This window comes from Lytechinus variegatus, chromosome 5 (assembly GCF_018143015.1).
Source record: "Lytechinus variegatus isolate NC3 chromosome 5, Lvar_3.0, whole genome shotgun sequence".
Taxonomy (NCBI): domain Eukaryota; kingdom Metazoa; phylum Echinodermata; class Echinoidea; order Temnopleuroida; family Toxopneustidae; genus Lytechinus; species Lytechinus variegatus.
The window spans coordinates 42,960,115-42,979,910 of NC_054744.1; the positions used below are offsets into that span (position 1 = coordinate 42,960,115).

General features: G+C 35.7%; 1 protein-coding gene across 1 annotated transcript; it reads right to left on the minus strand.

Annotated features, from left to right (window-relative positions):
* Positions 1-1,532: 1,532 nt before the first annotated feature.
* Positions 1,533-11,409, minus strand: LOC121416220 (mitogen-activated protein kinase SLT2/MPK1-like). Its single transcript, XM_041609724.1, has 4 exons — positions 11,273-11,409; positions 7,225-7,806; positions 5,679-5,988; positions 1,533-5,127 (listed from the first exon to the last, which is right to left on the minus strand). Exons 2-4 carry the CDS (start codon positions 7,786-7,788, stop codon positions 3,734-3,736), a joined length of 2,268 nt encoding a protein of 755 aa, XP_041465658.1. The 5' UTR covers positions 7,789-7,806; positions 11,273-11,409; the 3' UTR covers positions 1,533-3,733.
* Positions 11,410-19,796: the final 8,387 nt, after the last annotated feature.

The window sequence follows — 19,796 nt, forward strand, 5'->3', positions numbered from 1 at the left end:
CCACTACAAATCAGAGAAGTTATAATGGGCAAAATATCATTGTGTAATAACTTATCTATAATCCTATAATCCTAATCCTGGTTGTTTTAAATGTAAGGACACTTCTCACTTGGACAGAAAGAGAATCTACAAAATAAGAAAGAGACAAGAGAATCATTTCAATTTGTTAACAAACATCACAATTGATGTTTAATTTTTGAATTGATACAAAGTTAAATGTGACATACTTTCTTCAAATGTATTTCTTACATTCATGATCCTGTATTTTCAATAAATAAAAGTAACTTCATCTCTCCCACCAAAAAAGAGAGTAAATTCAATGAAATTGATACATAGCAAGCACAATGTACTTTTCACAAGCTTTTAAAAATTATCATAATGAACTCAAACAAATAAAAAAAAAGTTTTCTTCTCATAAAATCTTGAACATTTCTGGAGGAAAGGAACATAAATTTGATATAACCTACAAATCTCGTAAGAAGAAAGACATCCAAGCATACTATGTTCTGAGATGCAAAAACTTACTGTTTTTTTTTTCACATTCATGGCTCATGAAGTCCACCCCAGAAAAATGTTGATTTGAAGAAATAGAGAAAAATCAAAGTAGCAAAACGCTGAAAATTTCATCAAAAACGGATGCAAAATAAGAAAGTTATGACATTTTAAGGTTTTGCTTATTTTTCACTAGTGTTATGCAAAATTCAAATGAGACATTCAATGATGTCCCTTACTCACTCTTACTTTTGTTTTTTAATGTTCAAATTATAGAATATTTCATTTTTTACAGCTTTAAAGTAAGGACCAACTTGACTGAATCATATTAAACAAAGCTCATTCTACATGTTCAAGGAGGAATTAATTGTTGTTTCACTTGACAATGAGAAAAATAGAATACGTCTACTTTCCGATAATAAAATGCAAAAGAAATAGTGAGTGGATGATGTCATCAGTCTCCTCATTTGCACACCACTCAGGATGTGCATATAACAGTTTTGTGAAATTAAGCCCAACTTTGAAATGTCATAACTTTCTTATTTTACATCTTTTTTTTTAAATGAAATTTTCAGTGTTATGCTTGTTGATTTTTTTTTCTCCTTTTATTCGAATCAACTTTTTGTTGGGGTGGACTTGTCCTTTAAACATCTCTTGGTCATCATAAAAATGATTTGAGAGTTATACTTTGAAGTATATGGTAACTAACTTTAGAAATGACTATTTTTTTAATAGTGTCATTATTCATAAACCTATCCTCCAATTAGCCGCCTAAGAGTAATGCGGATAATTCAATAAAAATTGTGTTCACAAACTCCGAAAATAAGCCGCATTATTTTTACGAGCGTCCATCCTGAAAAAGGCGGATAATCGTCATGACAACTGGGCACGCCCCCTCCGATGCGGTTGTGTTGGAAAAGGGTGACCTTGTGACTGCACCATGGCAATTATCCGCATTATTTGGAAATGCGTTTATAACATCAAAATCTTGTCCCGATGCTGCTATTATGCGGATAATAGCAGCATCAAAATAATGCGGATAACTCTTGTCCTCCTCCAATTTTACGACCAAATTATGCTGCTATTAGCCGCATAATTGGGTTTATGAAAGGGGTCTAAGATACAAATTACTATCACATGACTTCATCTCCTTTCCAAATAATGATCAATGGGAATAAAATATCAACACTGGAAGTGACATTGGAATACAAATCACAAAATTTATACCTACATTGCACACAGTATTTGGGTGAATGGCACAATTCCTATAATTATTTCACACAAAGATAAGTAAAAATAACAAAGCATTAAATGAAATGCAACAAAAACAATAACAATACCAAATGTTAATGACAAAATACCTATCAAACATGAGAGGCAATAACATGCAATCCAAGTATGCAAACCATCTACTTTTTTAATGTGCAACCAGACACATTTTGAAAATATACTCAAGCCAAAGTCTCTATTGGCAATGAATGATACACACGAATACCTCACAGATTTAATTTCCCCAAGCATGTGAAAGAGTTGAATGGGCATATCTACGTGTCTGAAGAGAGAGAGAGAGAAAAAAAGTTCATCTATGAATGATACTTCACAAACTTCAAAGAAGACAATTCATAACAGTCTACTACTGTTTAAAATATTAGACTTTAAAAACAATAGAAACATTGTTCAAAGGGCATTTAAAAGGTAAAGGAAAATGGGGAGTGATGGGAGGACAAGAAGAAAGAAAAAGAGAGGAAGAGGGTAATGAGGAGGAGGAGGAGGAAAAAAAGAGAAGGATGACAAAGAGTGAGATTTTCATTCAAGAGTTAAAGTTTTAAAAATGTAATGATTTTATAAATTTGCATTAAAAGCTTTCCAATACTTAGTTTTGTTTAAGGGAACAACTATTCAAAAAACAAGCTACAAGTCTCTGGTCATGTTTTTGTATCCAATAGGATTTCACTTCATTAAACCAAGATACAAAAAATCAGGGTTCACTTTATTTATGAGAATCAACACAGCAAACTCTTCACTGTATAAATTAGAGAAGTGGCATTATTTGGGAAAGAAAATGGCAAGAAATAAACAAAAACATATACTCAAAATGAAATCTATAATTTCAGGGCAGCAGACAATGTTTGAAATGTATGGACTTCAAAGTGCTCACCAAAAAAAACACAATTCTTAATTTCTATATCATTAAAAAAGCATTGTGTGACTAAAAATTAAGCTGACGTGCCAATAGCTTACAACAAATATCAACATTGGACAAAGTATTCATCAGTAGCAAGTACACTTAAATTTGTCAAATAAAAATAAAAACATTTGAGCTGCCATTTTATGCAATCATTTTAATAAACATAAAATGAAATCATTTTAAAATATGTTATATCATGATCTTAACTCAGTTTTTATCAGTAAATAATGTGGAATTGCACATGTTCTAGGTCATGTGATTTGTGAGGTGTGATTATCTACTTAAGCAATCAATATGGAAAGCCAGCAATGGAATAATTCTTTATCAAGGGGATGCCCCCACTGTCCCTATGTAGACAGAGGACTATACTGGTCAGTCATAACAATGATACATGCATGAGTGTTTGACACTTTTGAAGGAGCACTTTTGAAGGGACTACTGCATCAAGCATGATGGTGCTACTACATCTAATTTCCCATGGTTGGTATTGATTAGATCAATGACATCTCTTCGTAAGGGTGGGCCCTAATATCGAGAAATAAAACCAAACTAATCAGGCTAACAAATTATGTTCAGGGATAACAGTATAGCATGCCATTCATCTTGACATCAAATATACAGCATGGTAAAAAAAAGAAAGAAGACTCTATGTTTGTGCTGATAGAATAATGATGATGATTCACATCTTACTTGGCAGTATATTGTATTGTTGAAAGAAAAAAAAAAAATTAGGCCTTACAGGGATTTCGTAAATTGTGAATTATTGATTTTGTATTTTATTTCAAACAGGCATTTATGAATCAGTTTGAATAGCCTCTCTTTGTTACTTAAAACGAATTTTCTACTGAGTTTACTCAAGCCACTTTGGAATAGAATTCAACTTTTACCTGGAATTCAACTGGACATGTCCTGGGAGCACCATGAGTTTTTTCATAATCCATGTTGAAGTTAATGTCACTTATAGTGAGAATGAGAGATGATTGACATTCTTTGATAAAATGGTCCATATCAAAGTATAAAATCAATGTAGATAAAAAGCACACAAAATAAAGGTTAATGTTTAGAGTAATACCAATCTCGTTTCTTTGGCCTAACACTCCTTTCTCTTGGAGACAGACTGTTTCTCCGTGTTGTCTCCTTACCCTGTCCCCTAGGGGAACTCCTGGGTGAAATACTAGCAGATGCCTTAGGAATGTCCACATAGAGGACCTCCTTGAGGTCAGGCTTCCTTGGCCTACTTTGCTTCTTCTCAGTTTGTGTGTTGCATAGCACTTTCTGAAGCTCATTGACCTTTTCATTGCACACCGCTGTGTTGTCTGTTCTTATTTGTTCCACAAACTCACTTTTGTCATTGAATTCCTGGTTGCCTTTGGATTCATCAAGGACATTGAGCTGTTTGTCCAGCACCACATCTATGTTCTTTGGGGTAGGTGAAGTTTCGCTCAGCCTCAACATGCCAAGCTCTAGACAGTCATCCAGTGTCTTTCCTTTACTCTTCTGCTGTTCCAGCAAGATATCTTTAGTGTCAGTTAAATCTACCTCTTTGTTCTCACCAGTTTCCTTCTTCCTGACACTTCCATCTTCGTATTCTCTGTTGCAGAGCTGTTCATTCAGCTTCTCCTTCTGCAACTTATCCCCAAAGGCTTTCTCTACAGCCTCATAATCCATAAATACAACACTTTCTTTCCTTTCTGTCTTGGACACAGCCCCTTCCTCTGTTTTCTCTTCTTCTTTCTTATTGTTGTCTCCTGTGTCATAGTCTTCTGATTTCTCCATCAGAAGATCTTCCTTTGACCCTCTCTTTTCTTCATCATCTTGATTGTTGCCCTTCTCTCTGATCTGGTCATCTGCTTCTGACTTTTCACTACCTTCATTATCTGACTCAACAGAACCCTTTTCATAGGTGTCTACTTCCTGGTCGTCTCTATCCTCCAGATTGTTTGGATCCTTGGACATCATTTCCTTGAAATCCTCCCATTTAGCCTCTTTCTCCTCATCATCAGACTTCTCGCTCTCTTCTGTCTCATTCTTCTCACTACCGTCACTCCTATTGTTGCCCACGCTAACCATCCTATTCAAGAATGCATTGTCTATACATGCTTCCTTCACTTCTTCATCACTGCTTGAACCCAAACCTCCATTGGAGTCAGACTGCAGTAGGTCTGAACTGCCACTGGAATAGTCTTCCCTCTCATCACAAACATTCTCAGTTTGACCACTAAACGGCACATCGGTATACGTCCTCTCCTGGCATTCCTCAAGAATTATTTTCTTAATAACAATAGGTGGCAGGTCATCTATTTCATTTTCAATGTGGAAAGGATGTGTAGCTATTGGTTCGTCCCTGATGCATGAATACATTTTGAAGTATGGACTTCTCAGAGCCTCCTCAGCTGTGATTCTCCCTGATGGGTCAAAGGTTAACATGGCAAGCAGCAAATCAAGAGCTGTATTGAGAGAAAGAGAGGATTAATAGTGAAATCGTTAACAAGGTGCAATGCTGATAAAAACCTTTTTGTATGTCAAAGAAATGAATGTGATTTGGCAATAAACTCACTAATCACTTTAATACCAGACGGGAAAGCTAAAATGCTTGCTTCATGTGCCATGATGGAAGTACAAAAACATATGGTAATAATGGAGTACTTTGAATGTTTTTTCTTTATTCATCACTATCATCATTATCATAATTATAAATATTAAGCTTAGTACTAAAATAAAAATTATTTGAATAGAGATCAGTATCATAACTATCATCATCAGCATATAAGTAACTATTATCATCCCTTTCAACATCATAATCACTACCATCATCAACATTGTCATCACCATCTTAACCATTATCATAATCTTTTACAAATACAATTATTCCTTATTTCTAAACATAAATTTGCAATCAAAGTGTGAAGTTTATACAACTAAGTCCATATGTATCTACTTTGCAACATGAGGTCCTAAGATAGACATATCAACAAACATTTTGACACTCTTTACGTACCATGACAGTCTAAGTTATAGAGCATCTCTTTGAGTGGATGTCTTGGATAGCCATTGTAATTTTTCAGCAGTTTGCTTGGAAGGGTGCACAGTATTTCATTCAGGTCCCTGTCATTGAGCTGTACAGAATCCAGGATCAGCATCATCAGCTCCAGATCATGGTCCCCGGGAAATAAGGGTTTGCCTGTGACCATCTCTGCCAGGATGCATCCAGCAGACCAGAGGTCAATGGCCTTGGTGTAATCGGTGGGTTGGAGAACCAGCTCTGGTGAACGGTACCACTGGGTGGACACATTCTGTGTGAGGTAGCCCTGTAGAAACAATGGTTTTATGGTCCTGTTCAGTATGCGTACTAAATGAACTGTTGTCTGCATTTTATAAAGATACCTGAGTGAGATTATCTGAGGTTCCACTGTGAATCCCAGAGAATTTCAGAGGATTTCTTGAACGAGTGCAATAACCTTTATATTTGACTTACGTAGACATACATCTTCTCAACATATATGTACAATACCATGGTGATAGGCACACAGTTCACAGGCTACGATATTTCTCTTGTATTTCACTAATGAATGCCCCACTGTTGTTTACTTTTCATCTTGATGAGGCTAAGACACTTAGGCCAATGTTCTGAAGTCGGATTTAATCGGAACTCTGGTTTAAAGTTGTGGTTTAACTATACCTGTAGATAGCCAATAGTTGCATAAATCCTTTACAGTAGAGGTTCAAATGTATCAGCTCATTGACTCTCAAATCATTCTTAAATGTATGGGAGAAGACAAGTACATATGTAAGATCGTTGTCTTCACCTTTGAAGAATCAGGGAGGAGCATAGTAAACATGAGAAACATGAAATAAAAACAAAATTTTGACATCTTTGGCTCCCCATAATTTTAGCACAGAGTTAGACCATGGTCTATTACATAAAGTTAAACCTGACTTCAGAGTACGGACCTTAGAATCTTAGCTTCACTCTTCTTGCTAATCACTAGATGAAATCATCTTCAAGTACCATTTTCAATCATATCTGAGGTTTTACTGAAACAGAATTAAGCATTCACAATACATTTTAGTTACTACTTCACCTGAAATAAAAATCTTATTGAGACTGTATTACATTGTGGAGTACATGTACACTGAGCAACTTTTCTAATGAATGTGAATTGAGGTCAAGGACATCAACAGAAAGCTCCTTGGTGAGGTCTTTACAATAATTTCTACCCTTACATGTACCGTATATGTATTTGTATATTTTGGAATACGTGTACTTACAAGGAAAGGGTTTTTTTTTCAAGCAAATCAACAATGCTTGTACAGTGCCATACAGATGTGATTATAAAACAAAACACCTGATTTCTGTTTGGCAGTAATAATTCATGACAAAAATCTGGGTAATACCATCTCTGAAAAATTTGTGCAATACATGTTTTGTTTCATTTATCATTTACTTCATGAATTTCTTATGGATACATGTAAATTATTTAATGACTTCTCTCCCTCTTCTTAAAAGTATTTCATAAAAATATTTTAAACATTTTTTTACTTACTTTATGTGAATAATCTGGGTCGACAATTCTCGCCATTCCAAAGTCCCCGATCTTGAGAACCAAGTCTTCCTGATTGATTAAGACATTCTCTGGTTTGAGATCCCTATGCAAGACATTAGCACTGTGTAGATACTTCAACCCTCTTAACAGCTGATATGCAAACAGCCGAACATGTTCATTGCTGATTCGTTGATGTTCCATCACCACCCTTAGGTCTGCATCAACCAACTCCTGTACAATACAGAGCATTCTAAGCTCAGATGGGATGCTGATATCCTCATCTTCAGGGTTGTCAGAATTCCCATCAAATATCACATCGTATATCTTCACGATGTTCTCGTGCTGAAGCTTCCGGAGGATGCGGATTTCTCTCAGGGCCGAGCGGCAGCCTTTCTTGTCAGCAAGCGAAATGCGCTTGATCGCCACACTCTTGTCACACTCGCTGTCCACAGCGGAGAAGACTGTTCCACCGCTGCCATATCCCAGAGGTCGAAGGTCGCAGAATCTAGATCCAATGCCATGGGGAAGGTATGGCCCTTCAGATGGAGAAGATAACCTAGCCATACTCTTACCACAATCTACCTGTTGAGAAGAAATCAATAATAATACTTGTACTAATAATGATAATAATAATAATAATGATAATAATAATAATAAAAATGATAATAATAATAATGAAATATTGTACAGCATTACAGCAAACTTTCCATCTTAAATCTTAATTAGATAATCAACTCAAGATGCTTTGGAGCAAATAGTACAAGAAAAAAATATATTCATTACCGTACATGTTCAAACTTTAACAACGAATATTAACATGAATGGTTGTCTGTCAAACAGCACCATTATACAGGTATGCCTTGAAGAGAATGAAGCTGTATTTGAACACATTATGTTTTCAATGTCATATTGTCATTAGTTTCTAACTATTTTCAAGCAAATGGGGATTTTGAGTTTTCTTATTTTTTGTGGGGGAGATAGGGTGGCAGTTTCTGAACTCGCGGCCAATTTTGTAGACTCTCTCCCATTCAACAGATTACCACCAGTATCAGAGACTTTTTTTTACATAATTCGGGTATTCAATTTCAGAAACAGTCTTTTTTTGTTCACAGAGGGAGAGCCAGGCTAAGCAAATTCATCATGAACAGGGTGAAAAAATTACTCTTCTCCAAATGAAAGTCTAAAGTTAGATCATTTAAAAAAATGCAGTCTACATGTACTTTTGAGTTTTGTTTTCATAACATTTTTAAAAGTTATCATCCATTATATATCCACACTTACACTGTAGATAGGCTTTGACCTCAGTGAGTTGAGTGATACAAAATTTGGCATTTTGCCTTGGCTAGGCCTATGAATTATGAATCATGAATTAATATGGCTCTATTCGGGAGTTTTCTTTCTGTAATTTCATAACTACCATGTCGTTTTTCATCCTTTTTCAAAGGCTTAGTCTCAAATTCTCCCTATTGTTCTTCGCCAACGTTACGCGACGCACGCGTCTGTAATGTAGGGGAAGCACAATACATGTAGGAAACAAGATGGCGGTGTAAACATCGGGCAAGTCTCTTACGTCTTTTCATAATATTTTTCTCATTTTTTTTATGAATTCTTGTACAAAAATGTAATCGATAGTGTAGATATGTCGGAAATGAAATTTTATCCCATGTACATGATTTAGGGCTAGGCCTAGATCTTTTAGAAGGTAGAAATCTCGGGGGTGAAAGTTTCAGGTTCTGGGGCCCTTCAGCTTCGGTCATATGAATGGGAATAAATACCTGGCTCCATTGAGAGTAAGCTACGTAGTAAATGATTTTTACTCTCTAGAAGAAGCCGCCTGGCTACTCAACTCTCAAGGTTAAAGTCGCACAACGGCACAAGTGGTGTGTGAGCATATGTATTTAACTTTATAATAGCTCTGTATTTTTAAGCATCGTGATTGGCCAATAATACACGTCACATGACATCCACTTGTTCACTGCTACCACCCTGCCTGTGGGGAATCTACAGGTAGGACTATGGTATGCCGATGTTGTACAGACACACACTTTGAAAAATCATTAAAATATCACTTTTGTGACCAAAAATACTAATTTCCATACAGTTGCAATTTATTTTTCATTAGTAACTTGGGAATGATTTTTGTATTCACCAGAGCGCTCAACAATTTGAATTTTGGGCATATATTTGTGTACACCCTCTATTGGTGGAAAGTAATATGGCAAGAAAATTTTCATTTTTTGATCTCTATTTTTAATTAAGAAAAAAATGATTTAAAGAATCAAATTTACTTAAGAGCTAAGTTGTATGAAGAATAGGTGTAATGAAAACTGTCAGTGTAAAAAAATCAAGCATCTGCCCCAAAGGAAAAGAGAAAATAAGCCAAACATTGCCACCCTTATTTTGCCACACATGGAGACATAACTGAGAACAAGGTTATATCATAACCTTGTTCATTGAATGAGTGATGACATCGGCCCATGACATCCAACTTTTTTGGTGCACTGCAAGGCAGTGCAAAAGGTGCGCAATGAAAATTGATATTGCACGCTCGAGCAAACCAGTGCGGTAGAAGTCCAACAAAACTAGTGTAGATCCACTCATGGTTTCAAATCGTCTCGTGTGTGAAGGATTCATATGCACCTGGTGCACGCGAATCTTTCACACCCTTTTTACGAAAATAAATATGACTTTACATCATAGCTAAGAATTCTACTTGTTTTATAACACTTACCGAACCATATGGATCGTTCGTTAAATTCTCTTTGCTGTTTTTTTTAATAAAATAAGAGCATTTTTCGTGATCTTCACATAGATAACTTCTGCTCAGCGTGGATATCAATTTTTGCCTAAAGAGGGCGCGCGATATTAATCACCAAGCCGGTAGGCACTTAAGAACCAAGTTTGAAAGGATACTCGTAAAATTATGTCACTCTCGCCGATGAATATTCATTAGATCGTGGTCGTGCGTGTTCAATACACACTGAGTGCATGCATGCAGAGAGTTTGTATTGAACACGCACGACCACGATCTAATGAATATTCATCGCGACAGTGACGTAATTTTACGAGTGTCCTTTCAAACTTGGTTCTTAAGTGCCTACCGTACCTTTGTTTACGGTCTTGCAAGCTAGCTGCATTCTAGGCGATCAGCATTATTTTCTTGCTCGTTCAATCCACTTTCATCATCATCTTGTCAAAAGATGGCGTACTTTACCAATAAGTATATACATGAGATGCAACCTGTTGATTTTTGGTACAATTTCCTATTAATTATGCGCTGACGACTTGAATTGAGAATGTTCGATACGAAAAATTGCTTTTCGCTTGTTTGCGTACTTTCCACCGCAGTATTAAGGACGGATCGAACGGAGTATCCTGGTTGAGACTTGGAGGTAAGCGATAAAAACACTTTTATAAACAATTTCCAATTCATTTTTAAGACAAATTTAATTATTAAAATAATAATACGATAGTGGAGAAATACTGAAACGTTTGGCGTTTTTCATTCCCTCACATTCGTGTGATGAATGAAAACGTCAAAGTCCACTATGAAACCACATGCGTTGTGCGAGGTTAGTATTACTAACCTCGCATGTTGTGTGAGTGGTGTAGATCTAACGGTAGATCTACTGTAACTTGTCTGTGTTTTTATTTTATAAGCCTATAAAAGTTTAACAATTTATATTTTATGCACTCGCTCTGTCGGCGTAAAAGTAAATGCAGAGAAAGCTCGGTTTCTTCAAGTTCAGATGATGCACACTGGGCACTCACCGCAAGTGCAAGCGGCTCATGCACAGCTCAGACACACTCACACAGTGCAGAATCTAGCTAGGCCTACATTTTTGTATCTAAAGTCAAGAAACCTCGAGTGCTCTGCATTTCCACTAACGCACTCGGCTGCATGCATTATGTATGTGAGTGTCACCGTATGCTCGACAGAAAAAAATGTCAATGTCAGTACCGGTAGGCTAGCGGTAGTCAATATATTTTATATGCATGAATTTCAAGAGAACATCTAAAATATTCTATATAGCACTGACATACTTACAATAGCACAGAAACAACCTTCTATAATTGATGACTTTTATATGAAATTGACATCTGCCACGTTTGTATGAGTCTTTTTAAGAAGACAAATTACCCGACCGATGTGACGAAACTCGTTTACGGTACGCTTTACGCCATCACGATAAGCCAAACATAAAAATAAAACAAACACAATCCTATACGGTACGGTGTCTGTAAATTAAAAACTGGAAGAAAAGGTAACAGAGACGGTGACCAAAACTGAACTTTAATTGAGCCGCCCATGGCCACATGAATATACTGCCGGGATCATATACATGTAATGCTGAATATTGTTGAAGAGGAATAGAGTTTTATTTTGTACAAATTCATGACATTATTGGGAGTAACGACAAGTGAACCCAAGAATAAATTAGATCGAATACTAGACAGGAATAACCGTCGTTTCTGGGGATTTATTTAACAATTTCTGACATTTTACCATCATCCGGGATATCATCCCAGGGCCGTCCCAGGGCCCCAGCCAGGCCCCTTCGATCCCCATTCGAGTGGAGCCTCTGTTTTCTGTTTCTGTTTGTGGTAACTCCCGTAGGAACTCGGCAGGACAGCATTTTAGCTGGTAAACGCCAAGCTGGTATATAACCAATTACCTTGGAAACATTTTACGTCTAGTAGGTTAATCAGTCATTGTGGCTTACATAATAAACGGCAGATATCGTACGAGTCTCATACATATTGACAGACATGACTTGAGTGGGTCAGAAATACAGTTGCTGGTGTTGGAGGGGGGGGGGGCTTGAGGCCATATAGACCCCCAATTTTTCACGACCAAAAAAAGGGGGAAATAAAACTGAAAGGAAAGAGAGAATGGTGAAATATGATATTCTCCAAATATGTTTATAAGAAATAGATTTTTGTTATAATTGCCCGATATGCCATGTATATATATAGGCCCCTCAATTTTTTGTCTCATGACACCATTGAATACAATGTAGATCCATCCGATCTGGTGGATATTTTTTTTTCACAAATACTTACATTAATATATAAAAAAAATCCTACTGGTTTAAGTTGTAGGCCTACACGTAATAAACATGCAGTTTTAAAAAGTCTACCAAAATTTTGTTTCAAACAATGTCTAAATAACAATACTCTGAAGTCTTTTCTTTCAAATGCCTGGTTTTTTTGTTCATGCTTGAGTGATCGCGGAATGTTTATGTCGGGAGCTCAAAAAGAGGCTTGCGCATGGTGGAAAATAAGCAATATGATGATCAGACCTCCTGTTAACCTTTTCATTACCTTGGCCATAATTTTCACATTATGCTGTAAAAGTTCATTTACATTTTTATTTACTTGAATTAATATTTTTTTCACTTCATATGTTATCTTTTAGTATGGAATATTTCTTCATAAGTAATAAAAACAATTTTTGTCAACCCAAGCAAGAAGATTTACATTATTAATAGGGAGAGCATGTAGTTTCTTCAAATCCTTTATTATGTGCAAAGGTTATGTTGCCTTTAAAAGACATACATCGCCTGTCTTGGAGACATCCTAAAACAATATATACGAGACAGGTAATTCTCACGGGAAAGGATTCATGTCTTTAAGGCAGTGGCATAATGAGCCAAACATTTTGAAGTGGCTATAGATATGGCGTATTGGTAGAATTTATTAAAAAGTTGCGAGCGAGCAAAATTTTTGAATTTTTTATAAAAAAAATCAAATTTTGTTATAGATTTTGACATATAGGCAGAAAAATAATTCACCCTTCTCTCATTCCTTTTCTCTTTTTTCTTGGTTGTGATTTTTTTTCTTCAGGGGGTGGGGGGGGGGCAAGCCCCATCTGTACGCCATTGATCAAAGGCACCATAACCTTACAGGAAGCACACAAATAAAAGTATTTGAATATATTTCAAGCTCTCATATTAATAAAGAAAATCCCTTACTTGCCCGGGTTTACAATTGTTTTTACCGTAATGCTATAATAAAAAAATAAAAAACAAAGCAATTCAAGTAAATAACTAGATTTAGAAATGAATTAACAAAGTATAATTTGAAAATTATAGCAAAGATAATGAAAAGGTTAAGAGGAAGTCTGCTGATTGGCAAGAACTCTGATTATCTTATTTCTCATACCTAGGGATACCTAGGGAAGTTTCTGAATGTAGGCATGTTATGCCTCTGTATTCAGTTCTAGGTTTTTCCCCCTCAAGATGGCTGGCTCACTTCCGGGAACAGGGCTTTCGTAGTCATATTTTATTGGCTCATTTTTTCCAGCATCTATCCAGGGCAGCTTCAAAACTGTGCACACTTGGGGCAGTGACAACATCATTATTTAGGCTATTCCATGTCTCATTTTCTGCCATTTTGCCGCAAATCTCTCTTTGAATCCCCGACAAAATCTTTCAGTGTTTTTTTTTATGGCACTTGAAAGGTAAGACTTCAGAGCATCTACAAACATTGACATGTATAGATATAATAATTTGAAACAAAATTTTGATAGACTTTTCAAAGCTGTCCCGTTGTTTTTTTGGATACACACTGTAAAGGCCTACATAGATCTAAGAAATGTAGCCTGCTGCTTATATACTTATCATCGAAGCTGTACAGGCTAAGAGAATTTAATAAATACTATCCAAGTTTCTTTTGACATTTTTTTTTTTTGGGGGGCTCTATGTATTTATCCTCATCTATTGCAATTGTACTAGCCTCGATTGTTTTCTATCTCCATTCATTTGACTTCTTTCTCAAGACAATGTTTTCAGGATTGAGACATCTAGCATTCAATTATATCGAATTTCAGCCATTTACAGGAAGGGGAGGGGCATCACGTAAAAAAAATTATATCCTAACTCTCAAAATGGTCTCTGTACCTCCCCACCACAACCCACACCCACAAAAAACATACTAACAATTATATACACTCAGCAAAAACAGTTCTTGGACACTTATGAAAGTTAAAATATTCCATATAGATATTTGATTAAGGCAAAGTATTTTATGTCAACATGACCAGACAATATTCCTCTTCCAGTATGACATGAAATTTTCATGTGAACTGTCATGCATGGGTGGTTAAATGCATTAAACAATAGCAATGTCAGTAAAAGAAAATTGCAAGAAAACGATCAGCCATTTTTCAGTTGTAAAATTTTATGTGGCATCAATATCCATTTAACGATGAAAGCAAAGTTAAAGTTAAATACCACTCTAAAAGTGAAGAGAAAGTTATCCACCTTGGATACATCACTATTCCACTGGAAATTTAAGTCAAAGTTAGTCGATGAAAAAATGTCCAATTCCAGTATCTTGGCATAAGCAAAAAAAAAAATCAATATCTCGTTCGTCCATCCTGGCTCTGAATGATTGCAGCACATCGATGTCGCATGCTTATCACAAGACGGCGAATTTGGTCTGGGGTGATGTTGTCCCATTCTTCCCGGAGAAAACGCCGGACATCTCTTAGAGTGTCTCCTGGTTGAATTCTTTGATTGATCAATTTTCCTTGCTGGTCCCACAAATGTTCAATCGGGTTCATGTCTGGTGAACAAGCGGGCCATGGATCCAAGAGCTGAACATTGTGGTCATCCAGAAATCTTGGACAATGTTCGCTCGATGGGGATGCGCATTGTCATCCATGAGAAGAAACTGTTCGGATCAGCTAGGAAAATCGGTCAATCAAAGAATTCAACCAGGAGACACTCTTCAAGATGTCCGGCGTTATCTCCGGTAAGAATGGGACATCACCCCAGAGCAAATTCGCCGACTTGTGACAAGCATGCGACGTCGATGTGCTGCACACATTCAGAGCCAGGGTGGACAAACGAGATATTGAATTTTCTTTTGCTTATGCCAAGATACTGGAATTGGACATTTGTTTCATCGATAAACTTCTAGTGGAAAATTGATGCATCCAAGGTGGATAACTTTCTCTTCTCTTTTAGAGTGGTATTTGACTTTTAAAGTTTGCTTTTATTGTTTGGTGGATATTTATGCCACATAAACTTTCACAACTGAAAGAATAGCTGATCGTTTTCTTGCAATTTTCTTTTACTGACATTGCTATTGTTTAATGCCTGTAACCAGCCATGCACTGACTGATCCATTTCTTGCAATTTTTTTTTACTGACATTGCTATTGTTTAAAGCATTTAACCACCCATGCATGACTGTTCACATGAAAATTTCATGTCATACTGGAAGAGGAATATTGTCTGGTCATGTTGACATCCAATAATTTGCCTTTAATCAAATATCTATATGGAATATTTCAACTTTTTATAAGTGTCCAAGAACTTTTTTTGCTGAGTGTATAAAGAATAGAGGAGAAAACCAGACATCGAAGCAAAATCTTTCTTTTCTCTATCTCAAAAAAGGGAAAATTTTCACTTTAAAATACAAGAAGATATTCATTGTGAACAAATTTGGATAAAAAAGGGTAAATTGCTAATTTGTCTACTGCCAACTCGTCCACTCACCACATGGTCTACTTTCATTTGGTCTAATGCCATTCCGTCCAACATGTGTGGATGAAATGATGGTAGACCAAATGATAGTAGTTGGCACTTGGATGAAATTGGCATAATACGAAATGGAGATAAACCAGAGTATGTCTCTGATGACTCCTTTATTATTTCTGTCTCTGTCAATGCTCTTAATTTTCATTCAACTAAATTGCAGGCATATATTCTATTAACAGGGTAATCTAACCATAATGTAAAGTTGTTTACAAAGTGAAAGTTTGAACGGGCAAACAATAAGAAATTTAGGAATTTGTAAAGTATAATCACATAATGTGACTATGTGAGAAACAGTTATTATCTCCCCCTCCCCAATTATTGTCCCTACAGTTTGTCAGTCTACACGATGGGCAACTGAAATTTCAACATCGGAAGTAACAAATTAGATTGCCTACCTTTGCTCCAATACCTAATTTGCATTTTCAGAAATGATTCATATCGTATTATCAAATAATAATTCAACACATAGTGAGATTCATCCCAAATCAAATTTAGAACTGTACCGATACTAATGTCTGCACAACACCAATAGGTCAACAATGAACCCAATACGCTCATGTTGCAAATATAAGATTTACATGGTCTAAGTTATCTCATTTTTTTAATTTCTGGTCCGATTTATTTTAAACTTTCACCATGGAGTTTTCCTTATATTTTCCCCCTTTTATACAAACAATTTGCTTACCACAGTAGGAATGAATAAGGATTCTCCATTAGAATTGTTATAGACTGAAGACTGATCCATGAAATGTCTGGCTGATGGAACAGGTTCTATCTAAATATGATCCAAATTGATGTCTTTTTAAGTGGCATTATGTAATAATACAACCATCTATGAACCTGATAAAGATTTTTTTCTTTGTAAACAGTAAATATTTTATCTAAAAGACACAAACACACAGGAGCTTATTACTTTTGTTATACTTTATTTGTAATATTACACCTTGTTCATAGTAGCTATTTACAATTACTTTTGAAATAATATTGAATATATTCTGTTGGCAATTTTTTTATTTTTATAAATGACCAAAGATAGATGGTATTATGTGAAATATTATAATAAACGACACCTGTAATAATAAAAATAAAACAATAACAATAATGATGATAAAAATGGTAAATATAATGATAATTAACAAACAATGTTCTAGCTAGATCCATTTCAGTGTTGGTGGCTATTTCACAGCATTACATTTTTTCAGGCCAAGATAGTGGTCTTAAAGCTAAATCTGAAGGAACATCATTGTAATAACAATCTGACATTAGCAAGTCTTTGAAAATAAACCATTGTTCTCATCAGAGAAACTCTCCAACTCCCTCTCTCCAACTCTCTCCCTCTCTCTATTCCTCTTTCCCTCCCTCCCCCCTTTCCTCTCTCTCTCTTCCTCTCTCTCCGGTCTCTCTCTCTCTCTCTCACACACACACACACACAGCTATATTGATACTTGTCACAGGAGAGGTTGCCATAATCTTCCTCTTTTTCATTTATTTATTCCTGTTGTAACTGAACTTTGTTGCAGGAGTGGGCATGGCCTCGTGTCTATCGTTTGCCATGTTCTTCACTTTAAACTTAGTTGTATATATGTTAATAAGTAGACAGTTTTTCTTGTTTTACATTTATGTCTTTTGTTATATCATGTCTGTACTTGAGACCATTAGCATTGCTAAGCCTATACAGTGTGAGGTGTTGACTACTATTTCCATGTTTAAATGATGTTGGATGATTATCATTTACAACAAGATATTGATTGTAGGTACTATATTCCAAATGAGTTTAACCCACCTACTGGGAAGCAACAATCTCATTACTTAAGCTTCTTGCACTGCAATGCAAGAAGTCTCTCTAAAAGCTTTGAAAACCTAAATATGTTGCTATCATCTCTAAAATTTAATTGCTCTATAATAGGTGTTACAGAGACGTGGTTGAGTGCTCATTCACCACCATTATTTCTGATTGATGGTTACCAGATAGTAAGGAAAGATAGATCAATTGGCCGTGGTGGGGGTATTCTCTTTTATGTGTCTAATAAGATCTCTTTCAAACTCAGGGAAGATCTTTCCCTCCAAAATCAAAGTGCTGAAATCTTGTGTATTGAAGTAGACTTACCCTCTGATAAGAACATGATTGTATGTATAGTGTATAGACCCCCTCAAACTGATATTGATAATTTTCTCACAGGTATTGAGTTATTATTGACTGATATAAATGCATCTGGTAAATCAGTTTGCATTATGGGTGACTTCAATGTTGATCTATTGACAGAAAATGCAAACACTCTCCGTTTCCAAAATATTCTCGAGTCTAATGCTCTTTGTGCAATGATTAACAAGCCAACAAGAATAACTGACAGGTCATCAACACTTCTTGATAACATTTTCGTGAAAACTACCAAAGGTTATTCCCAATCAGGTTTATTTTTTAGTGAGATTTCTGATCATCTTCCAATCTTCTGCATGCTTTATGATATTCATTCCAACAAATACAATAAGGCCAAAGTTATACTAAAGCGCAAATTTACTGAAAGCAATATTTCTAGCTTGAGGGATGCTTGTCAGGAAGATAATTGGGAGGATGTATTGGAATGTCATGATGTTGAACAGGCTTATGAATCATTTAGTAAAATTTTTCACCACCATTTGGACAAGACTATTCCACTTGTTAGAATAAATAATAGAAGTACAGGAAAACGGCCATGGATTACAAAAGGTATACTACAATCTATCAAAAGAAGAAATGTCTTATATAAAAAGAGTGTAAAGAAACCTTCACAAGAGCACGTTGAAAAATACAAAAAGTACCGAAATAAGCTTACTTCTATTATACGATCATCACGGAGTTTGCACTATTCTAGACAGTTTGAGAATGCTCGAGGTAACATGCCCTTGACATGGAATGTTGTTAGAGATATATTATGTAAGCGAAATAAGTCAGAACCTGCCACAAAATTTGTCCATAAGGATAAAGAGTTTACTTCTGATAATGACATTGCAAATGGATTCAACAGCTACTTTGTGAACATTGGGCCTGACCAAGCAAAGAAAATAACTCCCGTAGAAGTTAATTACAAAGAATATTTACAAGACAGGTCCGAATCATCTATATTCCTTAAGCCAGCTGATCATCTTGAGATATTAAACATTGTTAAGTCTCTTAAAAATAGTAGGTCATCTGGGCATGATGAAATAAGTTCAGAATTGTTAAAACAAATAATTGGCTCAGTCCTAACTCCTTTACTGCATATCTGTAATCTGTCCATTTTAACTGGTGTATTCCCTTCCTCTCTTAAACTAGCCAAGGTTATTCCTGTTCATAAAAAGGAAAGCATGACCGTTATAAGCAATTATAGACCAATCTCAATTTTGCCTAGTTGCTCAAAGATACTAGAAAGAATTGTTTATAATAGACTGATTGCCTTTCTTGACAAAAACCACCTACTTAATCCCAACCAATTTGGATTTCGCAGGTCTCACTCAACAGACCTTGCGTTGTTGAAATTTTATGACTATGTATCTAGTTCTCTGGCTAATCGTGAGCACGTTATTGGTGTATTTATGGACCTGAGCAAGGCATTTGACACCCTTGACCACTCAATACTGCTTTATAAACTCCAACATATGGGAGTAAGGGGCGTTGCCCTAAATTGGTTTACTAGTTATCTTTCAAATAGAAGACAATACACATGCTATAACTATTCTAATTCTGGTATATCAGTTTTGAGGTGCGGTGTGCCGCAAGGTTCTATATTGGGTCCATTATTATTTCTGATTTATATTAATGATATTTGTTTGGTATCAAACACATTGAATTATATATTATTTGCTGATGACACAAGTGTTTTCCTATCACACCGTGATATTGATATCTTAGAAAACACCATTAATGTCGAACTTCCGAAATTATCTAATTGGTTTCGAAGTAATATGTTATCACTGAATGTTAGAAAGACTAATTATGTACACTTTAAAGGCAGAAAGTCATGTGCTGATCATAATTTAAGATTGAAACTTGACAATGCTTTGCTGG